Consider the following 17,452-nt stretch of genomic DNA (forward strand, 5'->3'; position numbering starts at 1 on the left):
ACTAACATGGCATTTTTATCTGCAAAACAGTCTCTCTTGTTTGATACCAAGTACTGCTTGTACTGCTTGCTTAAGTGACTTTTTTTATTTGTGAACACTTATACTTTTTTCTGTCAGATCAGTTGAAGGTCAGTATGTAAATAACATGATTGAATGGAAGCTTTTGAACCTTTGCTAGTAATGAGACTAGAAAACTGAACTGAAAGCTGAAAAAACTAAATCGTTGGAGTAAGTGGACATCACACTATCTTTATGCATGTAATTAGTTCTTCAGGGTAAAGTTGAAATTTTCTATTTTTTGTTCTGTATTTTCTGATTATTTCAACCTCAAGTTATTTAATTTCTGAGGTGTCCTCATGTGCTTAAGACTTACACTTGAAATAGTTGTGTGTATCTGCCAGAGTGCTGTCTCCAGTACCTGTGGGGTATTTCTGGAATGTTTAACTCTGAAAACTTTTTATCATAGACTGTCTGTGGAAGACCTTGATCCAGTTAGGTTACTTACGGTATTTATTTTTGCATGTAAGAAAGAAGAAACCAAGTAAGTCCTCAGTTCTGGTCACTGAGAAGTGCCAGATCACTATACTATCTCGCTGCTGATTTGATTGTGAAACTCAGGTTTTTTTTTCTTTGTTATGGCAGAATCACTTATCATTACATAAAGCCATATGGAGTCTGATTAGTTTCAAGGTATTCTGCAGCAACAGACCTGTAAGACAGTATATGGCAGGAGAAGTTTAGATTTGATATTAGGAGTAATTTCTTCATGGAAAGGGCTGTAAAGCATTGGAGATGACTGCACAGTGAAGTGGTGGAGACTCCACCCCTGAAAGTGTTTAAAAAAATGGTGGATATGGCACTTGAGGATGTGGTTTAGTAGCCTATGTAGGGGTGGTGCTAGGCTGATGTTTGGTCTTGATGATCTTAAAGGAATTTTCCAACCTAAATCATTCTGTGACTCTATACCAGTCCTTAATGGTAAAGTTATTATTTTTTATTATTAATGTTTTGAGTTTCTGCTTCAGTCTCCAGTTTTGCAATCCCTAGGGCACTTTTTTACACATAAAACTTCTGTTAACTTTTTTTAGGTGTGAGTAGTGACACCTGGTGTTTGTTTTGTAGTGATGATCTGTGTTCAAGATCAGGCAGTATACAAGTTCATGATACCAAGTAAGAATAGAGAAAACAATATGTTTTCTTTCTTTTTACATTGTGGGCTTTATTCTATGCTTAAAGGTTTATTTTTCAAAGTCAGTACGTCTTTTCAGAAGACTGAAATTATAGATGCATACACTTCTTGCCAACATTAACTTGATCTTGGAGATTTGACTTTGATTAATTTTTATAGATTCTGTGTGGGTTTATTTTTAATACTTAATTTCTTGGTACCAGAAACAATTAAATTAATCTTTTTAATGTATGGTTTTCACTGAGCTAATGTTAACTGTCATTCACAGAGGAGCCCCTGGAGTTGCAGCAGTTAATACATCATATGGTCATCTTCCCAGAATAGAAGTTCATGCAGGTTCAGGTGTTAGTTGTCTGCTTAAAAATGCAGCTGTGTTAAATAAGATTTGATTCAAATAAACCACAAAATCAAGTTGTTTTCTTTCCTGAAAACATTTTTTCTCAGAAGGGTGTGAAGTTAGTCCAAGGCACATCCTAAGGAATCATTAATTGTGTGTTGATTTTAAAGTTAAATAACCCTTTCATGGGTTTATCCTATTTCTTCCTGTAACAAGTCAGATATGTGTCCTATGAACCTTTAGAAAATGTTTGTTTTGAAGAATTAGATTCTGGATGTAATTAAGTAGATGTCAGCAAGAGAAGAGAAGTGAAATATTGCACTGTTTTTAATCGCTGGTGATTGTTGGCTGAAGTGCTATTCAACTGTACCTTTAGTTTGGTAAGTAGGAAAATGTTTCAAAAAAACAAAAAACCCGTGAGTAGATATGTGTGAGCCAGTATACTGAAAAAAAATGATTCTGTCTACTTCCAAACATTTTGGGATACCTAACTTTGCTACATTTTTGAATTTCAAATTATTTTGGAATAGGATTTCTCCAGCATTAAAAAAAGACCATAGTCCTTAATAGATGTTATTGCTGGTAGTAGTCTAACTCTCAATTCTAATGTTTCTTTTAATTAAAATGTTTTCTTAGGGTGGTTATGGAGAGACTTGTGAAGTCTTAATACAGTACCATCCTCGGCTTTTCCAGACGATAATTCAAATGACACAGAATGAAGATCTGCGGGAAAACATGGTAATCTGGGATGCTGTGTGTTACAGCCAGGGATCTCTCTGTGTGTGGTGGAGAACTTAGTGCTTAATATGAGTGCCAATCAGTACCATAGTAGTTGACCACTAGGTATCTTTCTGTCCTCATGGAAAATGTGCAGTCTTCACATAATTTTAAGCACAAGAATTTGGAATTAAATGTAGGATCTTTTTTCATCTGGTATTCTAACTTTGTACATTTGGCAAAGTGATCTAGACAGTTTAAAGAGCAGACATTGCAAGCTTCAATACAAAGGTACTGGTAGAGCATGCCTAGAGCATCCTATATATACAGTTACTTTGTGTAACTGTAACAGGGCCTATTTTCCTTCATTTAGTCATTATCTGCAGATTTCCATTCTAAGATGTGTCTTGAGACTGAATCATCCAGAATTAACTTAAAAGTCTGTGATATGAGCACTCATGTATGAAGTTGCCTTGTACAATTAGAGTGTAAGAGATTGCCACCACAATTTCATTTGATTATTATTTTGTAGATGAAACTACTCTGTTTTTTTTTAATGGTTCTCTTATACCTTGCTTGTTTGGTTATTGTGGGATACAATCTAAAACAAAGAAAAATCAAGGAAATAAGTTTTGTTTCTTTATTGTGTAAAGGAAAAGAAGCATTGGATGCCTTTTCCTCCTTGTAAATCTAGCTTGCTGTGGGGTTTTAATACGTTACTTGTTTTAAAATGATGGCAAACAGCCTTACAGACTATAAAAAAAAATAGTAAGGTGCTGGCTGCCAATTTACTTAATTTTGCTTGCTAGATTATGATGTTTTAATTTTCTCTAAAACTGCATTACTTCCATTAGAACACTGAAGATTTCCAGGTCAGTATTTAAATTTCTGAGACAGGGTTGAATTTTACAGAGTGAAATGAAGCAGATGAGAATTCTCAAAGTGTATGTTAGATGCAAGGGAAGGTACTATAGATGATTTAAATTATAAGTGAAAGAACTAAAACAGTGGAACAAAAAGACCTTTTGTATATTGTAAAAGTAAAGAAAATAAGTGAGAAAAATTTTTCATCTGTCTAAGTAATGATGGAGCTGTGTGCAAAAACAGGATCTTAATGAGATTTTATGCAAAATATGTTAGCTAATACATGGTGTAGTTCTACTTTGTTGCTGAAATGTGATCATATATTGAAAATTATTTTCTATGGCCAAGTTTCAGCTGTTCTGCTTAGTCTTGGGTAATGACCAGTTTGTATTATCTGGAAGTGATAACGTAAGGAAACTGGGTATGTGTTACAAGTCAGGACTTGTATTTTAAATGCCGTAAGTTGTTCTACATGGTTAAACATTCAGTGTTTCTAACATTCTGTAATTGGTTAAATACCCTGTAGTACATGCATCGACACTAGAATGTGTATCTTTGCACATTTGTAATCTTTGTAAATGATAATGAAAGGTTAACTGAGGTTAGAGGTTGTATAGATGTACATTAAATGTACAGTATAGATATACATTATTATTGTTGGATATTAATATTTGGGTAATAGTGTTCTACATAAGTGATAAATTTTTGTTCATCTGAAGCTCCTTGACGCTCTGCAATTGCTTTTGTTTTAATCCTTCAGTTGCGGCAAGTTCTGGAGCACTTGTCTCAGCAAAGCGAAAGCCAGTATCTTAAAATCTTGACAAGTCTTGCTGAAGTTGCTACAACAAATGGTCACAAATTGCTCAGGTAAGTGTGAGGTCACAAGCTGATAAACTACCCCACAGTTAGTGCCACTTAAGAGTTTTAATAGTCCAATCATGCTCAGCACATGCTGGAATAGATGGATCTCAAATCTGATTTATATGGTAATGTCCGTTCAGATCAGTGTCTTCACAGGCTTCAAGAGAAAAAGTTGGTGTCCTTGTACAGCTGCTGGTATCTGCAAGCTTCAGTTGCAGAGAAGTGTATTTTTTGTTTGGTTTGTTTGGCTGTGTCAGCTCTAGTGAAGGGAAGCTTTGAAGCTTTTAGACAACTATCAAATAATTCTTTTTTTTTTTTTGTCTTTACCCTTCTCATTTTTCATTCCCTTGAACATTTTTATTTTTCTACATGCTTCCTAAGCATGCTTGGGGAGAGTTTTGTTACTTCAGACACCTTTGCTGGTTCTGTTTGCCTTACATGGCTACTAATATATATGAGACAAAAAATCTCATTTACCAGTGTGCTGCCTCAGCAGCACAAGCAGCAGTAACTTAGGGAGATGCATGACATAGGCAAGAATATTTACCTGGTATGCTTTCCTAGTTCTTGTGGCATCTGTTTGAGTTTGTGCAAAACACTTTGCAATTTGTTGGAACATTTTATTGTTTTCAGTAGTGAACAGATTTTGGTTTATGCTTTACTAGAAAGTCTTTACTGAAAGAGTCAAGGGTCTGAAAACATGAGTGAAGTTCCTTAATAGGTTTTAGATGGCATTTTGGCAAAGAGAGCTTTGAGACTGTTCTGAGACCGTTCTGTAGAGGATTATAACTTGGGAAGCTTTTTTGTACTTGGGCTGGGGTCCATGGAGCCCATAAGTGAGGTGGAAAATAAATAGTATATTCTTTCTCCTAGATGATTTTTTTTCTTCCCCATTAGTCATGTTACATTTTAATGGAGCTTGTAGATAGGTCAGAACTCCTGGATGATGGTAGGAAATTCATTACACCATTAATAAATCTTACTCTGGTGGGTGTTCACTTTAATGAATTAATGTATAGGTCTGAATCCCTTTAAACCTTGAGGTTGAAGTGTGTAGACATTAATGAAATTTTGTTGCTGTGAAGATAACATTTTTTAAGAATTTCTGCTGTTGCTGAGCTTCAGTGTGTATCAGTTTAACTTGTAATACGTTCCTTTTTGTCTTCAGACTTCATTAGAGCCAATAGATCTCCCACAAGTTGTGGTAAGGTCTAAAACCACAGTGCAGCAAAGGGTTTCAAACTTGCTCTGTATAGGCACATTATTGGAAGTGGTGGTAGCTGGATTACATCCTATGAGGTAGTATTTGCTTCTGTTTCAATGTCTTCAGAGGTAAACTGATTGTTGTTTAGATTTGATTTGTTACTGCTCTTCTGATTTGAGCAATGCTCCCCCAGTGTGGCTGTAGGAACAGTAGCTCTGTGCCTGTACTGTCTCTGAGTTTGAGCCTCTGTATGCTCCTGTGTTGCTGTGTATGGGTGGGCTGGTGGAGGCTGAAGACAAGATTGAAGGGTTGCATTGCATTGGATGAGGACTCATTTCTAGAGATGCCAGTACTTGGAGTGTCCTGTGGACTCTTACTGGCCAGCTTCTCTTTGTACTTTGTAATACAGAAATGTGATAGCAAAAGGAAACAATTCCAAGATGGTTTCACAGATGCAGTTTTGCAAAAACTGTCTCTCTGCTCTCCAGCTTGGTTTCCTGGCAGAAGCAGTGAATTTCTACTTCAAGAAATATTTCTCAGTTGCTTTCTTATAAAAACAGTGGTGATTAAGGTAGTACTTGGTGGATACTCTGAGCTTGGGCCTCTTTCCTCTCTCTCTCTCTCTCTCTCTCTCCTTCTTCCAACAAAAGTGTGTAAAATGTACTTTGTACATTAAAACCTCCAATAATGATATTCTTGCATGGCTGAACTAATATCTCAATTAGTTTCCTGGGTACTAACCCCACAACCTATTGCTTTTGGGTTTGTCTATTGTTTAGTTGAAAAGTCTCTAATATTTTTTCTCATGATGCTTCTAGCAAGTATCCAGGTGTGCCACTAAGCTTCTGCCTGAAGAATTCTGCCTTGAGTACAAGCAAGGACCCTGTTTCATTTAGCATTATCTTCACCAAGTATTCCCTTTTCCCAAGAAAATAATTGATGATGTGTGACATGATTTGGTCTTGCTGGTGCAGGTTAGGCCTAGCTGACTGTTTACAAATGTGCCATTAGAATTTTCAGTAAACTATTAAAAGGCTTCTATGTTTTTTTCTACATATGTGGGTCCTTATCCTGGAGACCAGGAAATTTCACCAGGAAAATACCGCTGCTGAGACATGATAAACCTCAGCTGAAATGTTAGAAGGTTTTTTTTTTCTCTTTTCAATAATTAACTTCTTGAGTTAGCTTCTTGTATTCATAGATTCTTTTGGTATATAAGCAAAGATTTTACAAATGCTAGTTTTTAGCTGTGATGAGAGCTTCTGGTAACACAATTGTAGACTGCCAGTCAGGTGATTTTCTTTACCTGGTTAAAAACTTAACATTCCTACTGTAGCACTGTTTGCTCTCTCTGTTCTTTTCTTTCATTGACTTACTGAAAACTTACCTGATTAAAGTAAAAATTGTCACAAGAAAATTGTACTTTGTAATGTAATTTGGTAAAATTTTTTGTACATGGCTTTTAGAAGTTAACTCACAGTCATTAAAATGTAGTGCTGAAAACAAATAGGTATTTTGTTGATGACATAACGTGAATGAGATCATAATAAAGCTATGCTAGCTGTTACAACTAACTGTGTTTTAGGTTCGTGTATTGACAGATTATTAATTGCAACAGATGTTTACAGCACCCTATAAGATGTCAATTTTCTGGTGTTTACCAAACTTCTGGCTGGGAAGCATGCTTTTGAGTTGCAAGTACTTTAAGGATAGAATTGAATATGTGCTCACTTCTATAATATTTATAAGTTAGTAGCTTTTGATAGAAAAATAATTAATTTCTTGCAGTTTATTTTGCATTCAAAACAGAAGAATTCTTACTCCTTGGGGTTTAAGAAAGAAAACCTAGTTGAGTTTGGTGGAGAATATTCTGCTTGTGCATAATGTCATGAATATCTCATATTTTGCACTGTTTTGGTACAGAGTTCAGTGTTTGCCAGTTCAATTAAGGGGACATAAAACTTTTAGTATATTTGGATAAATAAATAACATAGTGGTGGTTTTGTTTAGTATCTTTTAGATTACATTTTTTCTTGAGTAGAAGTAGTGGCATCCTTACCATCCTGATCCCTTGTCTGGTTGAGGTAGTTAATGGGCATCTAGAATAATAGCTGGTGAGGATGGGCTGTGGCAGCATATCTGATCAGTCAGTAGACTTTTACTATTGGATGCTCTCTTTTTTGGGTTGAGAAACATTTTCATCTGGATATCCCAATTTGCTTCATGCACTGAGATTCTTAGGAAGCTGGATTTCCTCCCAGGGGTTCATAACAAGTGTATTTAAAAAAAAAAAAAAAAAAAAAAAAAAAAAGGAAGTGTTTTGAAAGATCTAGAATTTGCTGTTCTTACTTCTAGTTAAAGTTACCTGTACATGTTAGTAAAATCATAATGCTTATATTTGACTTTTGGGGCTGGTGCAGGAAATGAAAGTTAAAATTTTGTAGGGTTGAAGCTTAGGGTTGTTTTTCAGCATATGTATCAGACCCTGCCATTACATTGTTTACTCCTTATTATACTAAATTGTTTCATCTAGGAAAAGAAACTTAAACATTCCATTTTTTTCCCCCAGCTTGTCAAGTAATTATGAAGCTCAAATGAAGAGTCTCTTAAGGATCGTGAGGATATTTTGCCATGTCTTTCGTATTGGCCCATCCTCTCCCAGTAATGGAAATGACATGGGCTACAATGGAAATAAAACTCCAAGAAGTCAGGTGTTCAAGGTCAGAAAAGTATATGATGTTGTTAGGAAGATAGACGTTAAAGAGATGAATTTCACAAAGCATGCATTCATTAATCAGACATCTCATGAACAGGAAGTAAGTTTGGTTGATGTCCCTATCCCTTTTTAAGTTAAACCTACCTCTCTCCTTCTCCTGTATTTTTTTTCCCACTGAATTAGTTCATTTAGCCACTGATGTTATGATTTCTGATTATTTATTATTTAATAGATTGTTTATTAGGTATTGAAAGTTTAGCTACCCAGGTGACCTTGGTAAATTTTGTTTTTATTTCTGTTGAGTATAGTAATATCAAAATATGGTGATATTAATATAATAGATTATAGTAATGTAATTTCAAAATGGTAGTTGGAGATACACAGATGGAGTGATGATCAGTAAGTTTTATCCAGCTTCACAAGACAAATGGAAACAATTGAATTCTTGATCTCTGTTGTTCTCACTGTGATCATGCAATCTTTTCCCAAGTTGTTTTGGGATTTTATTATTACGTGCTTTGAAACATACCAGCTCACTACTACCCTTGCAAGGTTACTGATCTGTAGCTGCTTTTAAACACATGCTTTAGGTGGTTGCCATTTAGAGGTTTAGTTCCTGAAGGTGCTTGGTATTTTTATGTTTATTTGTTAAGGAATCCCTCTGTAGAAAGTCAAAGATTGCCTTTTTGTAAAGAAGCCCCAGTTTCCTGAGTGCCATTCAGTCTTCATTGGATGTATAGCTGCTGTATTTTCAGAGCACCTAATAAAAAAGAACTGTGGGGTAATCTTTCTTCTGCCATCTTACTCCATACTCTTACACAGCACCGCTCATACCAAGAAATTTAGATGCCAGTATTTGAGGATTTTTCTTTCTTCTACGTTTCTTCCACCGTGTTGTGAAACCAGCATTTTGAAATTGCTGCAATTATTTGATGATATATGTTCATCAGGTTACTTCCAAGGAGTTTTAAGACAGAGCTATATTGATAAGATTGTGGAAGATGGTACTCTTAATTCCAGATAATTTAGTGAATTATCTCAATTTCTGTTTAAGTTTCTTCTCTTGGAAAGAAGAAAAGCATTAGACTGTCAAAACCAAAAAACATGCAAGCACAAATGTTTGTTCTTCTGGTAGCACAATGGTTTTTAGGACAAACTGATTTATATAATGAATATAAACTAGTGCTTGAGTCTGAACAAAATGTAATGAGTCTGTACAAAATGTAATGCAATGTGCAGTGTAATAATTTTCCTTTGGAATTGTTCATCATAATAGGGCAATAATGTAGGTTTAACCAGAATTCTGTTTTTAAAAAACAAAGCTGTACTCAAATTACAAAAATAATTTTATTAAAGGCAGCACTTTCTAATAGTTTTAATGAAAATTGCTCCAAGTATACCAGATTAAATCACAAACAGATGTCAAACACACTTCATACAAGAACTATCTCCATTGAGATATTCTGCTACCAAGCCCAGAAATGAAAAAACGGAAGGTTTTCTGCTTTTCAACTCCACATAATTTCAGCACTCAGTATAATAAAAAAAAAAAACATTCAACTGCAATTTGCAAAGGAGGTGCTATATCTGTAAAATCACTTACCTGCGTGCCCAAATGACTTTGTGCATTTAATCTTGTGCAGTAGACTTACATGAAACAACTGCCACAGTTGTCCCAGAAAATATCAGTAATTCTTACTTGTGTGAAAACAACATGTATATTTTTAATAAATAAGCAAAATGCACACTACTGTTACATTATCTAACAAAACAAAAATTTCAGGATGTTTTAAAAATTATTTAAAAATTGCAATTATTGTAATTTATTTAGAAGTTTCATGAGTGAGGTAACCATGCAGTAGGGCTGCTGTTGTGTCCGTGGTATTTTAAAGACTGATATACATTTCAAACTCAGAAATATAAAACTGCTGATGAGAACTTACTGTTGTTTGGGAATGGGCACACAGGTCTGGCAATGCAAAGTTAATATACAGTTGTGGTTGGTTTAGCTTGTTCTTCCCTGAATTTCCAGTAGACTGGGTAGTGGGAGATTAGATATAGCGCTGAGTGAATTGGATGACTTCCAGGTTTCTCTTAGTCCTACCTTTCCTTCTGCTTTTTTTTCCTTTCTTTGAATATGTGCTTTTGATGGTCTTCTACACCATTTGGGAGGAGATAAAAAAGACCTGACTTCTTGTAATTCTTCATTAAATTTTTCTGTTTCAATGTACTGATTGAACATATTTGAAGAGTTGCCACTGTAATGTAGCTGGGAAGGGATTAAAAATGAGTATTCTGGATCTGAGCCTACAGAGGAATGTAGGCTTGATGAGGTCAGGAAAATCACAGGCCTACCTGTGCTTTTGTGGAATTCTCTGTATGTGATTCAGCATATCCAGATGTTTTAAAGTGGAGGTACTAGCTAATGATAACACATTCTCGTACTGACCCTGAAAGATACAAAAGAATCATTGAATTTTGTCTTCCAAGCTTGAATCTGCTAACTTAAATGAGATCTTACCAGTGAGAAACTTTGAGTAATTTTGACCAGGTTTACACTCGTTACTTTTCCATGTATTGCTCTTCCAATTGCTGTTCAGTGTAATTGCATATTAGGGAAACTTGCTGCAAAATTTCTCTGTAATTGAACAAGGTTGGGAAGTGCTTAATATTTTTTCCTTGTTTCAGATACTGTTCTTTTCTAGAATTGAGGTAACAACTCTGCTGTGATAATGTCACTTCATCGGTTAGTGATCTCCTGCACCCAGTGTCTTAAAAAGTTATCTGACATCTGGCAAAAGATTTTGTTTCTGTGTTGCAGTTTGAATATGGATTTGGTTACTGGTCTTGCTTTCTAGATGAGTAAAGAGGAAGGCATTGCATAGGTAAATTCTTGCATTTGGGAGGTAAGGTGTGCAGCTGTAACAGCTTGGTACTCCATCAGACTCAGCCGTATAATTCTAGAGAAACTTTTCCACACCCTGAAGCATGACAACTGAAGTTTGAGTGGAGGCCTTTGTTTAATATGAGGTTCATGGTAAGAATTAACTGAAGAATGCTGACTAGTAGTTTGAAAAAACATTACTAGTGGTTTGATTGAATATGTATGCTGCTTGAAAAGGTTATGAATGACAGCATAAAATGCTGACAGTCATGGATATGGAGGTGATGGGCAATATTTAGAAGTGTTTTATATCTTGAAGTTGGACTAGAAAAAAATAAAATGAAATGTTAAAGCTGCTGTGCTTGACTAGACTTTTAAATGAGTTTATGATCAGAAGCTGTGAAGAACTAGCTTTGGAAAAACAAATTGGGTAGAAAAGTTTTGAAAAGTGTGCTAAAACTCTTGGAAATAAAAGATAAAACACAAGATACTGAGGGAATATGGTGGAATATGGCAGACTAAACATTGAAAAGTTTGAGGGAAAAAAATTAGGTCTTAGTATTCTAGTAAATACCTAGTTTCTCCTGAGTTATAGGTAGAGAGTACAGGTACATTTTAATTCTTCTGTGTATTCAATTAATCCTAGTTTCCATTAGAAAGTTTTTTTTAATGTTATGTTTTGTGCTAAAAGTCTGCCAGATGGGTCTTGGAAGGAGGATAACTTGATCCTGTGTGGCAGACATTTATGTAGAAAATGCTATCTGCGCTGGAGGTATTCAGATCACCACCTAGAGAAATGTGTGGTCACTAGGAGCACAAGTATTGAGTGACATACAAAGCGTTGAGCAAAGTCTACCAGTATTATCAGGCTGGCTTTCCCCCACACTTCTATTGGGAAAAAATGGAAGCATAGTAGTAAATTTTAAAATAATGATTTTAAGCTGAATCTTTTAATACAGAGCTCTTATGAGAAGTAATTTATTGTGTATTGAGAGCATGTCAGCTATGAGGTGCAACTGACAGTGCTCCAGATAGTGTACAGATGTTAAGCTACAGTGAGCAGCTCTTTATTTTCAAAAGCAACCTGAGAATATAGCTTTCAGTGTTTGCTAAGTCTTTGAGTGTTTTCACTGGAGAAAAATGTTGATGAGACATTTGTAATGAGTAATATATGTAAAAAGGAATCAATTTAGAAGTTCACTCTTACTTTTGGAATGCTGTTAAGTACTTGAGTCCATCACTTCCCTGTAGGATTCATATCCCTATGCTCACTAGACTGTGGGCTTGTGAAACAAGCCCTTAAACACCATTAAGAGAAAACACAGCCTTTGTAGATTTTTTTATACTCATAGGAAAGCAGCAGGTCTTGTCCCTTTTTGTCTTCCATAGTAGGTCTGCAGCTCAGAGTAAATGTGTAATGAGGGGATTGTACTAGATTTCAATTATTTTGAGTTTTAGCAGGTGGTAGTAAAAAAAGCATGTCTTTGTTGAAGTAAAATAAAATTTATAGCCTTATAATTTGATATGGAATTCTGCTGATATTTGATTCTACTTTGTAAAGCTAGATGTTAGTGACCCTTACACTGAAACATCTGAGGTACTATCAAAGTGAGCTGTATGAGCTCATATTGTGCATAAAGCACATTTTTAATAGACATGAACGTGAATCTATGTGGTATTGTCTGGGATTTCCTCCATCTTCTTGGTAGAGGAAGCTCCTCTGACCATCTTCTTCCTAAAGAACTGGCACTCTCTTACTCTAGAAACGCAACCTGTGTGTTCTTGTTTCCCTGCCTGACTGCAGTGGTTAGGCAGTAGGGTGGTCTGTGAAGCCAAACTTTGTCATATAGTTCTGTTCTATAGTTCTTCTCTAGTTCTTTCTAAATGAGTTTATCCTTCTTCCATCTGCTGCTTGATTTTCCTTCTATATGAAATTGTCTCTTTGTACTGTTTGGCTACAAGTGCAAGATTTTTTATGAGTATTGGCCTTTTATCTCTAACCTGACCTTTAAAGGATCATTTAAAGCTTTAAAATGTGCATGATATTTATTTGTCTTAAGAGAATTATCACATTATTAATATTATCTAATGTCAACATGTTTCTTTTTGTCTGTTTTTTCATGTGTTTATTGCAGCCGCTTGAACTGCTCTGGCATTCTTTGGATGAATGGCTTGTTCTGATAGCCACAGAGCTGATGAAAAACAAAAAGGACTCTGCCAACATTACTTCTATTTTATTGAAGCAAAAAGGACCAGATCACCAAGATGCTACTTCTGCGCCTTCTTTTGCCACTGCAGGAGCTGAGGGAAGAAAAGAGCTGTCCACTGATGCTGTCGAGTTAAAAACATATGATGTTGCTGGGAAGCAGGAAGCTTGTGCTGATTGTCAGGATGTTGTCTCCATGACAGCAAACAGGCTAAGTGCTGTCATTCAAGCCTTCTATATGTGCTGCTCCTGTCAGATGCCTCAGGGGTAAGGAACTGATTCATTTTTCTTACCCAAACTATTACCATTTTAAAATCATACATACTTTCTTGGAAGAATGTTGATAACTGACCACATTGTATTAGTGACAGTCAAAGCTATGCTGTTTAATGCTTTCACTAGTTCAGTTATTTGAATGGTTTTTTTTAATGGTTCTAAAGGCACCAAACAGCACTGCAAGTTTTCCATAGTGCTGCTGCCTATGAATATAGCTGCACTGAGACACATTTTGTATTGAATTTCTAATGGGTCTTTGTAATCATGTACTATACTTGTAGGATTTTGGTATTTTGAAGCTTAGCTGTATTTGCTGTTGGTTCTGAATGTGAAATTAACCCTGAATTTAATGTGATTATCCAACAAGAAGAGCTGTGAGCTCAGAAGAGAAAAAAATAGTGAGTTATCTTTGTGTATGAAAATGATGGCTGGGGCAAAACTTATTTGACTATATTATATATAAAAAGGAGAGTTCAGTCTCAAAGTAATGCTCACTTGGAATCCTGTCCCAGGTTGACAAATATGTAGCTTTGTGTGGAACATGCAGTTCAGCTTAGGTAAGCCTAATATCATTGAGGTCTGGTTTAAAAAGGAAGCAAGTGTGACCACTTGTTACTGAGGTCCTAGTCTCTCCAAGATTGTTATGGATTATATTTATGACTTTGGCCCTCATGACTAGAAGATTAGGCAACTATGATGGTATCACAAGCTCCCTGAGGAATCTAGCAGCAAGGGTCCTACTACATGTCAGCTCTTATTCCTAATCATCATTCTTTCTCTGCCAAACTGAGTTGAATAAAAGCTTTCAGATTGGCCAGTATTTTCAATTGACAGTAAAATTTGTTTGGGGCATAGTTCTCTGTGGATGTTCTGGAAGATGATTGGTTATTGAAATTTTTGCCTTTTCTGTTAGAATTCTGAAATTTCTGTTTCTTGTTATGAGGTCTTAATGCTGTTGAATATTTAGTTTCATGATGACTAGTCAAACAGCATCAGTTTCTATTTGTGTAGTATTTATTTTAAAAAACCCCAACAATTTATGTAATTCAAATTAGTTTTGATTGCACTAACCGAAAACATCTTATGATTTTTGAACAGGATGACATCACCTCGTTTTATAGAATTTGTATGTAAACATGATGATGTCCTAAAGTGTTTTGTTAACCGGTAAGATTCAACAAATACAGACCCTGTAATCTGCCTCTCTGTTCCTCCCTGGCAATAATTCATTTTTTTCTTGCTGAGTTGTATTTTTAGATTGTTGCTGTGATATATGAACAATATGCAATTTAATGGTCTTGCTGCACTCAATAGTGTAGATTAATGATTCAGAGTTCAGACTTAAATGAACTCTTCTGCATATTTAAGTGATCTGTTTTGTAAGATTTCTGAACAAAATATATTTCACAGAACAACAGAATAATTTGATGAATGGATCCTTTCCTTATATTTGTTCCAAATAAGGCCTTCCATTTTAAGGTAGACGTAAACTTTCATTCTTCCTCAAATGTATGACGACTTAAGAGTCTAAATCATCTTTGTACAGTTGACTATTTCCAGAATTTCTCTGGGACTTCCAGGTTTATAACCTTCCTTCTGTGTGGGGAGCTGCTTCTAATCCTCTCATGTTTAACAGATGAGGTAGTACTAGTTGTTTAGAAACAAGAGTTAGGAAAAAGGAATAGAATAGAAGAATCTCTTGAAACTTGTCTATATGATAAATTGCACTTTTTCTTTATGTAGACTTTTTGCATCATGAAGCATTATTATTAAATCTCTAACAGGCTTCTAACCTATTTTTCTTTCAGAAATCCCAAAATAATTTTCGATCACTTTCATTTTCTTCTGGAGTGTCCTGAACTAATGTCCAGATTTATGCACATCATAAAAGCTCAGGTAAATGTCAGGAGGTGCTTAATTACAACTTCTGTGAATATAAAAAGGGTGTTTAAAAAATATTTAAAGAATTTCAACATGGCCTCAAGTGGCTTCTGAATCTGTAATGGGGAAAGATCATATTAAACAGACATGGCAGCCAGACTTCTATATTCATAATTCTCTAAAAAACATGGGTGAGTCCATTTGAGATAACCAGTATTGGATGTGTCTTACAATTCCAACTTCTAGTTAAAGAGTGAAATTTCTGTTTGTAAATCTACTTGTGCACATCTAATAGATTGAACTTTAAAATGCTTTACTTCCCCCTGAATGACTTGTATTTGGAGACAAACCAGAGGATAAATACATCACTATTACTTGATTTGGTCATAGTTAGTGGTAGCTCCTTTAATGAAACATCATGTCATCTTGTCTGTTCCAACAGCTTTATTTCCTAAGTTGTGAACCATACTGTGCTTTTATTTCTAAAGATTAATTGCTTTTATTAACCCAGTGTTGTTTTTGGGACATGGTGTATGTGTATTGTTTATTCAATCTTGCATTGAAGTGTGTGTTTTTGAAACTCACTACCTATGAGTAATGAGGAGACCCTGAGAACTGATGTCCTGCTTGTTAGATCAACTCATGTATGTGCTGTGTATTGCAGGGGATGAGAAAGGCCATGCTTGTGTCATATCTGTCTCAAAAGAGCTGCAAATGTTGACATAAACAGGGTCAAACAAGTTAGAACCTTCTCACCTAGGAACTGCTTTCTAAGGTTTTTGGTTCCTTTGGGCTGTTGTACTTTGCCAGTGAACCTCACTGCAAATAGGGCTGGTTCGTATTGCTTGTGCTTCTGTACTCAGCTGTGGTTGATTATCAGTAGTTTTACAGAAGCCAGTGGTTTATTTCTTATCTAAGTTCTTTCATGCTCTCCCCTAACCTGTAAGAAGTTTTGTGCTCTTTTTCTCTTCTGTGGAAAACTTAAATAGCTATTTCTGGATAGCTGGTACTCCAGTCTTTTTGGAAGCACTCAAGCACATGTCTAGTCCTTTCTTCTTCCCAAAATACTCTATAGCATATTGGGGTAAATCTGCATATCTCAAAAATTAATTGAGAATTATGCATTGCTGTTTACTTATGAGAGAGGAATTATTCAGGAGAATGCATGTGTATAATATGGTTTGCACCTTGTTTTGTAGCCATTTAAAGATCGCTGTGAATGGTTCTATGAACATCTGCACGCTGGGCAGCCAGATTCAGACATGGTGCACAGGCCTGTCAATGAAAATGACATACTGTTGGTTCACAGAGGTATTGTGTTCTAAATTGACTTAGTGTGTCTTTGAAAGACAATGAATGAAAATGAAAAAAAAATTAATTGGTATTTTGTATTTAGATTCTATTTTTAGGAGTAGCTGTGAAGTTGTGTCTAAAGCAAACTGCGCAAAATTAAAACAGGGGATTGCTGTGAGATTTCATGGAGAAGAAGGCATGGTGGGTAAAAGTGCATGGTTTTATTTTATGGCATTTTCATACAGAAATGCTAATTGTCATTCATAAGTGAGGTTTTGAGCTAAAGCCTACATTAAAATTACTTTAAAAGAAATATGTGGTTACTCAGCATAACTATTGAGTGAAAGTTTTGTGTACTAATATGTTTTATTCTCTTGACACACAGGGACAGGGTGTGGTGCGTGAATGGTTTGATATCTTATCCAGTGAAATAGTTAACCCAGATTATGCCTTATTTACCCAGTCAGCTGATGGTATGTCTCTGACCCCTCTTTTTATTTTTTTTTCCCCTAAGTTTAAGGTGTAATTTTTTATAAAAGCATTTTTATAATGCATAAAGATCTATGTAGAGGCACAGATTATTTCATGAAAGTTAAAAGGAGAGATTCGGGTCTGCCTTTTAAAGTAGTCTTCTCCAAGGAGGCTAGGACTGGACTGTCTCCTGCCTGCATCTGGCTGGAGACATATGAAGGAAAGTAGATATATTCTTGTCATTCCTTTGAGCATGTTCACAATTTGACAGAAGCAAAGCACATTAGAGTGAGTAAAACATGTATGTAGCAATATAGTAATATGGAGGACCAAATTTAGCAGTTGGTAATTACCTTTTTGTTGATTATAATTATTTTAGAGCAGTGCTTTGGAGAGTGGCTAAGCAGTATCATTGTAGTAAGATGTCATTACATTCTACGACATTACTTTCTGACATCTTTTTTGTGTAAACAAAAATTCCGAACAGACTTTCAAAACCCCAAGATAAAACTCTTGCAGTGTTTCCAGATGCTTAATGTGTTTGATAAGTAAA

At 35.4% G+C, this 17,452-nt stretch overlaps 1 protein-coding gene across 4 annotated transcripts in view; it reads left to right on the forward strand.

The window, feature by feature from the left end:
* Positions 1-17,452, forward strand: part of HACE1 (HECT domain and ankyrin repeat containing E3 ubiquitin protein ligase 1) — a 47,714-nt gene that overhangs the window by 13,281 nt on the left and 16,981 nt on the right. For 3 of the 4 annotated variants that reach the window (XM_021553833.2, XM_021553834.2, XM_021553836.2), the window contains 9 exons: positions 2,163-2,264; positions 3,868-3,974; positions 7,742-7,988; positions 12,908-13,245; positions 14,353-14,421; positions 15,063-15,150; positions 16,335-16,446; positions 16,532-16,629; positions 16,814-16,901. In XM_021553833.2, coding sequence (XP_021409508.1) covers positions 2,163-2,264; positions 3,868-3,974; positions 7,742-7,988; positions 12,908-13,245; positions 14,353-14,421; positions 15,063-15,150; positions 16,335-16,446; positions 16,532-16,629; positions 16,814-16,901 — 1,249 coding nt within the window. The remainder of the gene's footprint in view (positions 1-2,162; positions 2,265-3,867; positions 3,975-7,741; positions 7,989-12,907; positions 13,246-14,352; positions 14,422-15,062; positions 15,151-16,334; positions 16,447-16,531; positions 16,630-16,813; positions 16,902-17,452) is intronic. The other variant, XM_021553835.2, reaches the window with a different exon arrangement.

The sequence above is a fragment of the Lonchura striata genome, chromosome 3, assembly GCF_046129695.1.
Source record: "Lonchura striata isolate bLonStr1 chromosome 3, bLonStr1.mat, whole genome shotgun sequence".
Classification (NCBI taxonomy): domain Eukaryota; kingdom Metazoa; phylum Chordata; class Aves; order Passeriformes; family Estrildidae; genus Lonchura; species Lonchura striata.